This window comes from Camelus bactrianus, chromosome 33 (assembly GCF_048773025.1).
Source record: "Camelus bactrianus isolate YW-2024 breed Bactrian camel chromosome 33, ASM4877302v1, whole genome shotgun sequence".
Lineage (NCBI taxonomy): Eukaryota > Metazoa > Chordata > Mammalia > Artiodactyla > Camelidae > Camelus > Camelus bactrianus.
This window is the reverse complement of record NC_133571.1, coordinates 5,950,390-5,965,342: the sequence shown is the minus strand read 5'-3', so window position 1 is coordinate 5,965,342 and position 14,953 is coordinate 5,950,390. Positions and strand designations below refer to the sequence as shown.

Sequence of the window (14,953 nt, the reverse complement as noted above, 5' to 3'; positions counted from 1 at the left end):
GTTTTTTAATTGCTATAACTATTAAAATAAATACATGTTATTTTAAACATAAGATGAAAAATTACATGTATATTTTTAAAAATATATACAAAGCAAATATTTAATAAATGCCTACTAGACACTGTTAATCCCTGGGATATAAATGATAGAAGACAGGTTCTCTTTGACCTTGAGGATATCGCTATATTGGAACATCAGATATGTAAATAAGCATTTACTCTCATATATGAAGTAACTCTAATTTCACCCTCTAGACCCACTCTAGACACTTCCAAACCTTTCTTTCTCCCCTAAAGAAACTGACTTGTATGGATTACATTAAAAGTCACTCTGGACCTATCTAATAAATATTAAAAGCAAGCCCCAAAAGAATCAAATTGTTTCCAAGTTAACTTGACTATATACAAGAACAAAGCACCAAAATATTTAATAATACAAAAAACTCCAGTACTCAAAATCATATAAAATTCACAATTTCTAGCCTATAGTAATCAATTAACAAGCATGCAAAGAAGCAGGAAAATGGATCCCTGAAAAGAAAAAATAGTATCAACAGACTTGCCAAAAATATCTTTTAAAAATGAAAATGAAAGAAAGCTTTTCATACAGACAAAACTAAGTTCTATCATCATGAACAGAACAGCAGCATAAGAAATGTTAAAGGAAGTCCTCAGGCAGAAGAAAAGTGATTCTAGGTAGAAATCTAGATCCATACAAGGAATGAAGAGCACCAAAAATGGTAACTGTAAGTAAATGTAAAGAACTTGTCTAGAAATATTTATTAAATGATTACGCGAACAAAGAACTACAGAAAAAATGTAAAATCATAATTTATTATAATTTGTGCTCTTACTAAACAATATAAATCAAGAGGTATGCTCCTGCTTCTATAAAATTCACTAGGTCTAATGGGTCATTATGAATTTAAAGTCTGACAATGCAGAAACTTCATGAGTGCAGGAAAATATCTTGTCACGGTCATATCTCTTGCCACCCAGGATTGTATAACCCTACTTTTATTGAATTTTTATTATGTGCGAGTCATTGTCCTAACTGCTTTATAGGGATTTGTACTTCTAAACCTCTCAAGAATGCTATGAGGTAGTAGTGGGTTTTTTGAAGTATAGTTGATTATATTAGTTTCAAGTGTGCAACATAATGATACAATATTTGAAAAATTATACTCCACTTAATGTTATTACAAAACAATGGCTATATTTCCCTGTGCTGTAAGATATATCCTTGTTGATTATCTATTTTATCCATAGTAGTTTGTATCTCTTAATCCCCTAACCCAGTTTTTCACTTCCTTCTCCCTTCTTCCCACTGGTAACCACTGGTTTGTACTCTATATCTGTGAGTCTGTTTCTGTTTTGTTATATATATTCATTTGTTTTATTTTTTAGAATCCACATGTAAGTGATAACAGAGCATTTATCTTTCTCTGCCTGACTTCTTTCACTAAACATATTACTCTCTAGGTCCATTCATGTTTTGTGAAGTACAGAATTTCATTCTTTTTTATGGCTGAGTAATATTCCTTTGTGTTTATATACCACATATTCTTTTTTTTTTTTATACCACATATTCTTTATCCATTCATCTGCTGATGGACACTTAGGTTGCTTCCATATCTTGGCTATTGCAAATAATCCTGCTATGAACATTGGGGTGCATGTATCTTTTCAAATTAGTGTTTTCATTTTCTTTGGATATAAACCCAGCAGTGGAATTGGTGGATCATATAGTAGTTCTATTTTTAGTTTTTTGAGGAACTTTTGTATTGTTTTCCACAGTGGCTGCACCAATTTACATTTCTACAGAGGTTCCTTTTTCTCCACTCGTGAACATTTGCTTTTTATACATTTTCTGGTAATAGCCATTCTGAAAGGTGTGAGGTGAAATCTCATTGCAGTTTTGAGTTGCATATTTCTAATGACGAACAATGCTGAGCATCTTTTCATGTTCCTGTTAGCCACCTGTATGTCTTCTTTGGAAAAATGTCTATTCAGGTCTTCTGTTCATTTTTTTAATTGGATTGTTTTCTTCCTTTTTTTGATATTCAGTTTATGAGCTGTTTATATATTTTGGATATTATTTTTGCTTTTATTTCTTTTGCCTTAGGAGACAGATCCAAAAAAATATTTCTATGATTTATGTAAAATTGTGTAAAATCAAAAAGAATAAAATACCTAGAAAATAAACTTAACCAAGGAGGTGAAAACTATAAAACACTGATGAAGAAATTTGAAAATGATACAAAGAAATGGAAAGATATACTGTGTTCTTGGATTAGAGGACTTAATATTGTTAAAATGACCATATTACCCAAAGCAATCTACAGATTTAATGGAATCCCTATCAAAATGCCCATGACATTTTTCACAGAAGTAGAGCAAATACTTCTAAAATTTATATGAAACCACAAAAGACCCTGAACTGCCAAAGCAGTTCAAAGTTCAGCAATGCAATCTTGAGAAAGAAGAAGAGAGCTGGAGGAATCACTCTCAGACTTCAAACTATACTACAAAGCTACAGTAATCAAAACAGTATGGTACTGACTGAAAAAAAGACACACAGATCAATGGAACAGAATAGAGAGCCCAGGAATAAACTCACACACCTACTGTCAATCTATGACAAAGGAGGCAAGAATGCACAATAGAGAAAAGACAGTCTCTTCAATAAGTGATGCTGGGAAAACTGGACAGCTACATGTAAAAGAATGAAATTAGAACATTTCCTCACACCATATACAAAAATAAACTCAAAGTGGATTAAAGACCTAAATGTAAGACCTGAAACCATAAAACTCCTAGAAAATAACATAGGCAGAGGATGTAGTATTATGATTACCATTATAAGGATGAAGACGTCGAGGCCCAGAAAGGTTATATTTGGCAAAGATTATACAGCAAGTAAATCACAGAAGCAAGATTCAAAGCCAGGTAGTTTGATACCAGTCCTAGCTCTACACCATCTCTAAGGCACATCCTAATAAATGATTGTCAAATTAATAAATGAGGGAATTCTACCAAACATACAAAGAAGAACTCATACCAATCCTTCTCAAACTCTTCCAGAAGATTGAAAAGGAGGGAATACTCCCAAACTCATTCTATGAAGCTACCATCACCCTGATACCAAAACCAGGCAAAGACACCTCCAAAAAAGAGAATTACAGACCAATATCACTGATGAACATAGATGTAAAAATCCTTACCAAAACATTAGCAAATAGAGTCCAACAGCACATAAAAAAGATTATACATCATGGCCAAGTGGGGTTCATCCCAGGGACACAAGGGTGGTTCAACATACGCAAATCAATCAATGTAATACATCACATCAACAAAAGAAAGGACAAAAAAACACATGATCATCTCAATAGATGCAGAAAAAGCATTTGATAAAATTCAACACCCATTTATGATAAAAATTCTCACCAAAGTGGGTATAGAAGGAACATATCTCAATATCATAAAAGCTATATATGACAAACCTACAGCTAGCAGAGTACTCAACAGTGAAAAACTCAAAAGCTTCCCACTAAAATCTGAGACAAGGCTGCCCACTCTCACCACTCCTATTCAACAGAGTCTTGGAAGTCCTAGCCACAGCAATCAGGCAAGAGAGAGAAATAAAAGGGATCCAAACTGGAAAAGAAGTGGTGAAAGTGTCACTACATGCTGACAACATGTTACTATATATAGAAAACCCTAAAAGGTCCACACAAAAACTACTAGAGCTGATCAAAGAATTCAGCAAGGTAGCAGGTTACAAGATTAACGTTCAAAAATCAGTTGCATTTCTTTACACTAACAATGAATCAACAGAAAAAGAAAGTAAAGAAACAATCCCCTTTAAAATAGCACCCAAACTAATAAAATGCCTAGGAATAAATCTAACCAAGGAGGTGAAAGACTTATACATGGAAAACTATAAACAATTGATGAAGGAAATTAAAGAAGGCTTAAAAAAATGGAAAGATATCGAATGCTCCTGGATTGGAAGAATCAATATTTTTAAAATGGTCACACTGCCCAAGGCAATCTACAGGTTTAATGCAATTCCTATCCAATTACCCAGGACATATTTCACAGAACTAGAACAAATCATCATAAAATTTATATGGAACCACAAAAGACCTAGAATTGCCAAAGCACTACTGAAGAAGAAGAAAGAGGTTGGAGGAATAACTCTCCCAGACTTCAGACAATACTATAGAGCTAGAGTCATCAAGACAGCATGGTATTGGTACAAAAACAGACATATGGACCAATGGGACAGAATACAGAGCCCAGAAATGAACCCACAAACTTTTTGGTCAACTAATCTTCGACAAAGGAGGCAAGAATATACAATGGAATAAAGACAGTCTCTTCAGCAAATGGTGTTGGGAAAACTGGACAGCAGCATGTAAATCAATGAAGCTATAACACTCCCTTACACCATACACAAAAATAAACTCAAAATGGATCAAAGACTTAAACATAAGACAAGATACAATAAACCTCCTAGAAGAAAATATAGGCAAAACATTATCTCACATATATCTCAAAAATGTTCTCCTAGGGCAGTCTACCCAAGCAATAGAAATAAAAGCAAGAATAAATAAATGGGACCTATTAAACTTACAAACTTCTGCACAGCAAAGAAAACCATAAGTAAAACAAAACGACAACCTACGGAATGGGAGAAAATTTTTGCAAACAATGAAACCGACAAAGGCCTGGATCTCCAGAATATATAGGCAACTCATACAATTTAATAAGAAAAAAACAAGCAACCCAATCAGAAAATGGGCAGAGGACCTAAACAAGCAATTCTCCAAGGAAGAAATACAAATGATCAATAGGGACATGAAAAAATGCTCAATATCACTAATTATCCAAGAAATGCAAATCAAAACTACAATGAGGCATCACCTCACACCAGTCAGAATGGCCATCATTCAAAAGTCCACAAATGACAAATGCTGGAGAGGCTGTGGAGAAAAGGGAACCCTCCTACACTGCTGGTGGGAATGCAGTTTGGTGCAGCCACTGTGGAAAACAGTATGGAGATTCCTCAAAAGACTAGGAATAGACTTAACATATGACCCAGGAATCCCACTCCTGGGCATATATCCAGAAGGAACCCTACATCAAAAAGACACCTGCACCCCAATGTTCCTAGCAGCACTATTTACAATAGCCAAGACATGGAAACAGCCTAAATGTCCATTGAGAGCTGACCGGATAAAGAAGATGTGGTATATTTATACAGTGGAATACTATTCAGCCATAAAAATGACAACATAACGCCATTTGCAGCAACATGGATGTCCCTGGAGAATGTCATTCTAAGTGAAGTAAGCCAGAAAGAGAAAGAAAAATACCATATGAGATCGCTCATATGTGGAATCTAAAAAGAAAAAAAAAAGAACATAAATACAAAACAGAAACAGACTCATAGACATAGAATACAAATTTGTGGTTGCCAAGGGGGCGAGGGGTGGGAAGGGACAGATTGGGAGTTCAAAATTTGTAGATACTGACAGGCATATGCAGAATAGATAAACAAGATTATACTGTATAGCACAGGGAAATATATACCAGGTCTTGTGGCAGCTCACAGCAAAAAAAAAAAATGTGACAATGAATATATGTATGTTCATGTATAACTGAAAAGTTGTGCTCTACACTGGAATTTGACACTCCATTGTAAAATGACTATAACTCAATAAAAAATGTTTAAAAAAAGAAAAAAATAAATGAATGCAACTTCAGGATAGGTTAACCTTTGAAAAGGAATACCAATGTAGGTCTTAAAATGGAAAACAAAACAAAAAAAACACTATACTTTAATATTCTTGGTAAGGATGCTAACTTCTCTTTACTTGCTGAGCTCATGTTCGGTGGATACATTCATTTATTTGCTCAGACTAATGTAAGACAGAGCAGTGCTGCCGAAGGAGTCTGGACTTGGAGTCAGATTTGAATACTGGCTCTGATATATGCATATTTACTACTTACATGATCCTAAACAATTTTGTAACTTCTCCAAGTCTCAGTTTCCTCATCCATAAAATGGGAATAAAAATAGGTGCCACCAAAAAGTTGTCTTTTTAAAGAGAATTAAAGGTAATGTATTAAAAATACCTGGCGCACACAAAAAAGATGTTAATATCACTCTTCCTTTTACCTCTTACTCTTTCGTTCCTTCTTCCCCACCCCTTCTCCTGTCCTACCAGGCACTGGCCACGTGACTTTGTAAAAATTTCCTCTTCCAGGGTATATTTCCTCACCTATGAAACAAGTGGGCTAGTTACGTGGCCTCCAAGAGCCTTTGCCTCTGTAATTCTATGATTCAGTGATTTAATACTTAGCTTTTCATTGTAACACAACAGTGTAACTTACTGAGAGGTTGATTTTGAAATGAGGCTTCTCTGATGAGTGTGGTTGATTAAGTTGCTTTGTTTTTCCCAGAAGATCCCATCACAAAGGAATTGGTTTGGATGAATTTGAATTAAATAGGGTGAAAACTTGGTTTGCTATGTAAATAGTTTCACATCAACAATATATGTTAACTGCATCTACTAGTAGCCGCCTGTTCACCTGTTTCCGAGGATTACGTCCCCTCTCCTTTCCTCTGTGTAGGTACTATGCAGGAAACCTCGAGGCCAAGTCAACAAACCATGACACTCTGGGTTTAATTCACACAGCAACCAAAGGGCTAATAAAAGCTATCGAAACTGGTGGAATAGATTCTGTGATGGAATGGGAAGTGGATGAAGTGCTGAACTGGACCAACGCACTCAACTTTGATGAGTAATTTCACGTTGCTATTTTTGGGCAGCAAGGGCAGGCGTCAGATATTTTTGTCTCTAATATTTCCCACTTCCATGTTGAATCTTGGGGCCGCATAGTTTAAAAAAAAAAAAAAGAACAAAAAACCTTGAGTTTATTATCTGTCTAGAAAGAAAAGAAGAGGAAATGAGGGGGAAATGGTAAAAAGAAAAAAAAGGAATGATCTAAAAGTAGAAAAAGGAAAACTAGACTTAGGCATTCTTTACTCTCAGACTTTATTCTTATGCCTTAGTCTAGGTCTGCTTTACTTCTTACATTGGGAAATCTGAAAACACGAAGTTAATAATACAAATTATTTTCTCAATGTATATTCCCTAATCGTCCTGTGTGGGACATTAAAAAGTTATCATGATTTAACCCTTGAAAAACATTTTTAGTATTTTCTGTGTGATAAGAAATTTTAAAATATTTAATACAGACATCAGGGAAATGCAAATCAAAACCACAATAAGATCCTAGTTCATACCCACGAAGATAGCTATAATTAAAAAGACAGACAGATATAATAACGAATGTAAGTATTGCATGGATGAAGTGGCAGAAAAAATAATGTTTTACTTTTAATCTTTATTTTCTTTGTTAAGATGGCATAAATAAAGAAACACAAGAAAAAGGAAGGAATTCGGAACAGGAAGGTTAGAAATGTGAAACAGGGAAAATTAGGTTGACTGTGACTGAACAATAGACCAGGAAAAAGAGATCAGAGAAAGCAGAGAAGAGGACAATGAGGAAAGCAGAGAGAAAAGAAGAAAAAAGGGAAAGAATGACTAAGAAAACAGGAAAACGAGAATAGAAAAAAGAAGATGATGGGAAGGATGTATTAGAAAATTAAAAGGGAAAGATAAGAAAGGATAAAGAACTAATTATCCATATTAGATGCTCTAAAATATTTTGTAATAAATAAATCGTAAAGAGATTGTATGATTCAATCACCCCACTATCTTGTCCAGTCCACAGTACGGGATTCCTCATAGACAGCACGTTTGTGGTGTCTAGGGCACTGAATAAGTAAGATGGTCACAGTGATGCAGGAAATGACATCCAAGGACAGGAGCTGTCATGCTGTACTTCCTCCTTTCCTAAGATGATTCCTAGAGAAAGGAGAGAGAGGTAGGGGATGTCCATTCTGAATGAACAGGATGGAGAGTTCTCTCAGGTGAGGCTCTGAAATCCTGTTCTGCCTTTCCCTTCTGTCGTTGGATAATTCAAGCAAAGGGCCAGGAAGCTTCAGGGAAAGATTACAAAATAATCCACACCCAATATTCTATATTCTATCACGAGTGGAATACAGAAGAGTAAAACAATTGTGTTCAAAGGGAGGACATAAATAGGCATCTCAGTCTACATAAGACTTTCCCCACCATCATCCCCTAAAACCTGTTTCCGCTAGGTGACAGCGATTTCTAATGGCTTCCCTTTGTGGAAAAAAGGGATAAAAACAGAATAAACCAGCAAGATGTGAAGTGGTTTTTGGTATCTCACATCCTATATGGAGTGGGATAAATACATCTAGCTTTGATATGGTGAGACTAATTCAAAATCTCCATTTTTGAAAACGTAGACACCTCATGTTTCCAAATTACGTACAACCTCTGTCAGTTCATAGTCTGACTTGGGCATGATCACAGTTTGGCACCGACCTGGGATTCTTAGCAAGTTTTTCTGTTGATCCCTGGACAACAAAAATTTCAAATGGAATCCAGTATGATTATTTGGGAATATTGCAGTAGTGTTATTGACCACACAATAACTGATGATCTCAGGCAAAACCAACATTTGCAGGGACCTTCCCCTAGCTGAGAGTAGACATTAGGTATAAGCACCTTCTTCCCAGTGAATTTATGGTCTCCCCAGTCTCCTTTCCTCTTAGATCTTTGTGGTCATCTAGGTATTTATAACTGGCTTTGATGATACCTTATTTGATGAGGATTTCGAAGTCCGACTTCTTTTCCTTCAGAAGAATTGGTAGCCACTAATTCCTTGAAGAGTATCCTTCAAAATCTATAGACAGTTTTTGACAGACCATTAGAATGACATAAATGTGCTGAACACTGATACTGGGTGACCCCAACCAGATTCTTCCCAAAGGCTTTGGTGCTAACCCCTTGTTATGACAGATGGACGCTCTCCTGGGAAGAAGCCAGGTGAATCTTCAGATCAACATCATCAGCTGAATACAACATTATTATAATTTTAAAGAGTGGATAGTGTCAACTTCACTCTTGGACTCAAGGACCCGATGGGTATTGTGGCAAATTCTGTGGTGTGCAGAGATGCGTTGCTGCCGGTGCGTAGGATGGAAAGCAACGTCTGCATTACTGCTAGAGTCACCTGCACAGTGCGTAGTGGCTCCTCTGCCTGCCGCCGGCATTCTTCCTGCTGGATTTTCAGGGGCGTGTTCTCTTATCAAGACGGGTGTTCCTCTTCCAGGATCGTCATATTTTTCAAATTGCTAGTTAATTTTGACATAACCTATTAAGTGTCCACAGCTGAGATATCTTACATAATTTTCTGTTAACCCTGTTGGTGAGAGCACTCAGTGGGCAGTTTCAGTATCTGAAGCCGCTCTTTGATCTCTAAGACGGAATTGTGCGGCCTTTGTGGCTCAGGACTCTTCCTGGGCTGTTAAAATGTTACATTTGTATTCCTGAGAGATTCATGGTAGATTTCACATGCACTTGGCTATTATCTGAAAAAATTCGAAAAATTTGTTAGAAAGACAGATCTATGATATAAACAACATGGTAATGCTGTAATCCGATTGTCGCTTCTATTTGTAAAGCTTAGATTTCTCATTGGTTACTGCTGGCATGTTCCTTATGAAAAGTTCTTTTTAAGCAATCGAGTAAATTCATATCTTGACCTCAGGTAAAGCCGAGTCAGTGATCAGTCTTAAATATTGCATGTGTTTGTGCCCCAGACTGTCAGGGCGTAGCGTACACTTGATCAAAGTCCTTTATCTTGGTTCCTCGAAAGTGGAATGAAAACCTTTCAGTATGTAAATCTAAGGAAGCAGGGTGATTCTCTTCATCGTGTTCCTGAACAACCACTGAAAGCAGAGTCCGCCTAAATTTAAGGTCAAGCCAGACTGAACTGTCAACTAAGAGACCCTGGAAGGGGTTTACACCACTTGCTGTGCTCCTGCATCTTGTCATCAGCAGCGCCCCAGCAGCATCCCTCTTAAGGCCACAGAATAAAGTTCTCAGAGCAACCGAAGGTAGCAGTGGTAAGCAGCAGCCAACTTCAGACGCTGTGCTTTATTACAATTAACTACTGTTGCATAATACATACCTTCCTATACCAGAAACAGTCAGGAACAACACCAAGTTAACAAAAGCAAAGAATAATTCAAGTGAAAATCACAGTGTTTCCCAAAGTACATGACAGTTCTAATCCTCTTCCTGCTTTCTCGGCCAGGTTCCTTTTAGCACCTGCTGTGATCAATTCCTTACCTGATTTCTTGGGTGCAGCTGGAAGAAGGGAGGCTTGTGAAAGGGGGATACAGAGCCTAAAATGAGCTGAATAAGCCACAGGAAACCTGCCCCTTGGAGCTCTCCCTCATCTCTGTAGCTCATCATACTTGCCCTTCCCTGTCTACCTTTTCTCAGGCTACACTTGTCTCCCCGTTTCAGTCTGTTTAGGGAACCGAGGTGGCAGCTGCGTGTACCCGGCTTGAACGTGATCTCTTATGTTTACTGGACACAGCAAAGGCAGCGCCGTTGCTCTAATAAGATCATAAACTATTTAAATTTCCACTGACAAATAAATTAATTAATTAAATAAATTTCCACTGATACGTCAGAGACAGTAGGTCTGGCAATCCAGAACCAAGAAGAAAGTTATGTTGTAGTTTCGCCAACTTTTTCCCTCTCAGATTTTTCCAATCATAGTTTAATTTAGTGTATTTGTGGGACAGGGCGAGCTGTGAGTCTCTCTACTCTGCCATCTTGGCACCTCTCCTCTGTATGTTCAGTTTAGAAGTTGACTAACATCTTAGTTGTCATTCAGTTGAGGACGTGGTCCTGCAGGAGTAGAACAGGATAAAATGAGGAGAGGTGGGCTGGAGGGAGGGCAAAAGTCACCAGTACGGTAGATGGTGGGTGCCATTTTTATAGCTCCTCCAACTCCTTGTACTGGGGGTTGCCTGAGGTGCATGACAGCAACTTGGAGGTGGGAAAGTCAAGAAATTAAACATTTGGACTAGTGAATTTGTCACCATTAATCTAAGATTTCATAGAGAAAGTGGAATTTTAGAAGTAGTCTATGTACTAATGAATCAATTTATCACTTACTAATAAATCAATTTAATGAATGCTTATATAATGTGCTTAGGTACATTGCCAACTGGAAGGAAATTGCTACAAGCAACTCTTCAGCTAACTTCAAAAGTAGGTGACTTTTAGCAATAATGGGAAATTCTTATGAAGAAAAACAATACATTGCACACATGCACACATTTCTAAGCACGAACAAGCATTTCACTTCTCACAGTACACAGACACAAATAAATTTACATATAAGACTGTAATCTGGGGATAAAAGGAAATGTTCTATTTTATTTAGAGTTGGCTAAAATGATGTTTTAAAAAAATGAATCCTCTTTTTAAAAAGTTGCATATCTCATGGTTTTGGTAATAATTTTAATGAGCAGACTTCACTTGGCAAAATAAATGTTTCAGAAGGTTGGAGATATTTTGTAGGCTCTGTGCCACTGCGGCCCCCGCGGCGCTCACACTACCAAGAGGCTGAAAGTGACAGCATAGCGCGCACCAAAGCCTAGTTACGGTTTCGTATGCTCTGAGTCCGTGATGTCCCACTGTCATCTGTCACTAGCTGAGAGAGAGAGAGGTGACCGCTGCAGAGTGCTGATTCAGACTGCCTGACTTTGACCTTTTGGCTCTTCTGTTAACTGTATGATCTTGCGCAAGCTTCGGGCTCAGTCTCCTCATCTGCAAAGTGAGAATGACAATCGTACGTGGCTCGTAGACGGCTGTGAGGTAGTAAGAGACAACCGCATGTGAAGAGCTCAGAGTAGTGCCCGGCGCGTGGCATGTGCTCTGTAAACGTTCGCTGTCGTTAGCTTTACCCGTCCACTTATTTCCAGCTCGATGCCACCACCACAGTCCAGGTTGCCACCCTCCCTCTGCAGGCTTCTGGGACAGCCTCCAAACCTGTACAACAGATAGTGATGAAAGCAAAACACTTTTAACAAACTCTTCTTTAGCGATCACTTACGTGGAAGTGCTGTCTTAACGTACTTTTATAAAATTGACTCATTCGATCTTCAGGACAAGCCAGAGACAGGTCCTATTATCTGTATTTTACAGACACGCAAACAGTTGCCAAGTTTCTTGCTCAAGGTCACAGTCAGTTCCTGGGAGGGCTGGGATTTGAACTGAGACTGGACGGCTCTAAAGCCCACACTCTTACTGATGACGACCTCTGCTGCCCCTCACAGTTTTCTGCTGCACTTAGAATAAAATCCTGAGTTTATCATGGCGCTCTGCCTCTGGTCTAGCTTTCCACCCTTATCACGTCCCACTCTCCCCCTCACTCACAGCCACCCAGCATCACCGGCCTCTTGCCTGGTCCGCAGACACATGCTGTGGTTTCCAAGTCGGGAGTTTAATGGAGTTGATGGCCTTCTGGAGAACAGGTTTAGGCAACTATCTTCATTTGAGGGTAGGAAGTTGTCTGTTTTGTTTGCTATGGAATCCCCAATGGGCAGCACATAGTAGGGTCTCAATGACAGCTGGAAGAATATAAAGGAATGACAAGTACAAAAATGGAAGCAGAGCATATAAATGACTGAGCTAAAAGAGATTATTGTGAAGAGAAGGAGATAGCGTGGTAATTGGAAGGAACGTGAGAACAAGTGAAAATTATTTTAAGTAGTGGCGATCTGCATCATAACTGAAGGCAGCGGGAGGTGACACACTGGAGATGCTGGCATTGGAAGGAGGAGAGGCTGTGTGCACACCTTCAAAGAAGCACGAGGAAATCAAATCCAGAATTTGGAAACTAGCTCTAGGGTCAGAAAAGGCTTCTCTTCATTTGTGAACACAGACTATTTGCTGGTAGTTAATTATGGAGTGCTAACCAGATGCCAGAGTAAATGCTAAGCTCTTCACATGCACCACCACACTTAGTGCTCACAAAATATGCGGAGGATGTGCTATTACCAAACTTATTTTATGGATGAGGACACTGAGACAGAGGCCAAGTAACTTGCCTCAAATTACAGAGCTACAGGTAGTAGATCAAACCTCAAGCCCAGATCCTACAGAGCCTTCTGTAAAGATGGACAATGACATATGGTAGTGAAGAGTAGGGTGATCTCAGAAATTTGGGACATTTATGGCTTCTGTTCAATGGGATATAAAAAATATGCCCTAAGAGTGGTGAAAGGAACATGGGACAGACTTTAGCTGGCACGCAGGGCCGTGTAGATTAAGGCTATTATCACATCCGCCGTCTTGCTAAATCTTTGTCATTCCTCTCTAGGTTTCAGGTTTAAGGAAGCAAAAGGGAAAATACATGACTATGAAGATACATTGGAAGAGGAAATGGAAGCTTCAGAAGATACTTCATTTGAAAATATTTATGAAGGATCGGGTTTTACTAGACTAACGCCTGACTCCACTTATGGAATATAATTATAAAGAACTTTCTCTTCTCTGCTGAGCTATAACCCTTCAAGGCCCGATTCCATCAGTTACTGTCAAGAACAGTCTATTCTGACTGGAACGACTTGTGTATTCTCAGCATAGAATCTAGCCCAACTAAGTGAGGAGGATTAAACAGAAGAAGGACATCGGGATGAATGCAGGAGTCATGGAAAATGCAGAGATTACTCCTGGTATTTTGAAAACCTGTAGCATTCTAACAATCATACCTAAATAAAGATATTATATTTAGGTGCAAAAAAAAAAAACTCTCAGTCGGATTGTTTTCCTTCTTTATTTGAAGCATTCTTTATTTATGCATTTCTGTCAGGCAGAGCTCTTTTTTAATTAAAAAAGGGGAAAAGGCAGGGTAGGAAGTTCTTTTTATTAGAAAGTAAAGCCTTACTAGAAGGCCCAGTGCTAGTCAGCTTGAACATCCTTGAACAAAACCGGGTCACGGAGCACCCTTTGCCAAAGAAGCTAGAAAAGCAAAAATCTGTCTCAACTTCCACGGTGGGAAGAACAGAAAACCGGAGATGATTGTTGGGTCAAGGAACAGAGTCCGCCACACCCTCCAAGTCTGAATTACTGTACATCCCCACGAGTACCGTCTGCTGCTAACCATCGTCACACTTATCACACTGCATCTTTTAAAATCCACTACAATCAGAGGCTTACGCCTCCAAGCATGAAAAACATCAGTCAGGAGACTTAACGTGTATTTAAGAAAAAAAATCAGATTTATTCATATAATTTACATGCACATTCACCCATTGTGAGTATTCAGTTGAGTTTGGATAAGTATATAGTTATGTGATTTTCACCACAATTGAGGTACCATGCATCTACACCACCCCCCAAGTTGTACATCTTTGCACTCAGTCCACCCACCCCACCCCGTGCCCCTGGAAAGGATGGATCTTTCAATCACTACAATTCTGCCTTTTCTAGAATGTCACATAAATGGAATGGTACTATGTATACGGTCTTTTCCGGTCCTGCTTGTTTAGCATAATGCTCCTGAAATTCATCCCTGTAGTATATTTCAGCAGTTCATCCCTGTTTTAAAGACTAGTGTCCATCACACGGCAATATCACCATTTTTTTATCCTTTGCCAGACGGATGGGCATTTGGCTGTTTCCTGTTTGGGGTCGTTATGAATAAAGCTGCTATGAACAGTTATATACAAGTTTTTATGGGGATATGCATTTTCATTTGGGAAATACCTGGGAGTGAAACTGCTGGGGCGAACAGTAACTATACGTTTAACTATTTTAATTTTTATTTTTTCAATTGAAGTATAGTTAATGTACAATGTTTCAGGTATACTGCAAAGTGATTCAGTTATATACATATACTCTTTTTATATTATATATTATATAACATATATCTTTTATATATATTCTTTTTCAGATTCTTTTCCATTATAGGTTATT

The 14,953-nt window shown here is 38.1% G+C and overlaps 1 protein-coding gene across 4 annotated transcripts in view; it reads left to right on the top strand.

Moving 5' to 3' along the window:
• C33H11orf65 (chromosome 33 C11orf65 homolog) overlaps positions 1 to 13,780 on the top strand; it is a 33,290-nt gene extending 19,510 nt beyond the window's left edge. For all 4 annotated transcript variants that reach the window (XM_045506119.2, XM_045506120.2, XM_045506118.2 and 1 more), the window contains 3 exons: positions 6,642 to 6,812; positions 11,184 to 11,239; positions 13,356 to 13,780. In XM_045506119.2, the coding sequence (XP_045362075.2) occupies positions 6,642 to 6,812; positions 11,184 to 11,239; positions 13,356 to 13,507 (379 nt within the window). In that variant the 3' untranslated portion in view covers positions 13,508 to 13,780. The remainder of the gene's footprint in view (positions 1 to 6,641; positions 6,813 to 11,183; positions 11,240 to 13,355) is intronic.
• Positions 13,781 to 14,953: the final 1,173 nt, after the last annotated feature.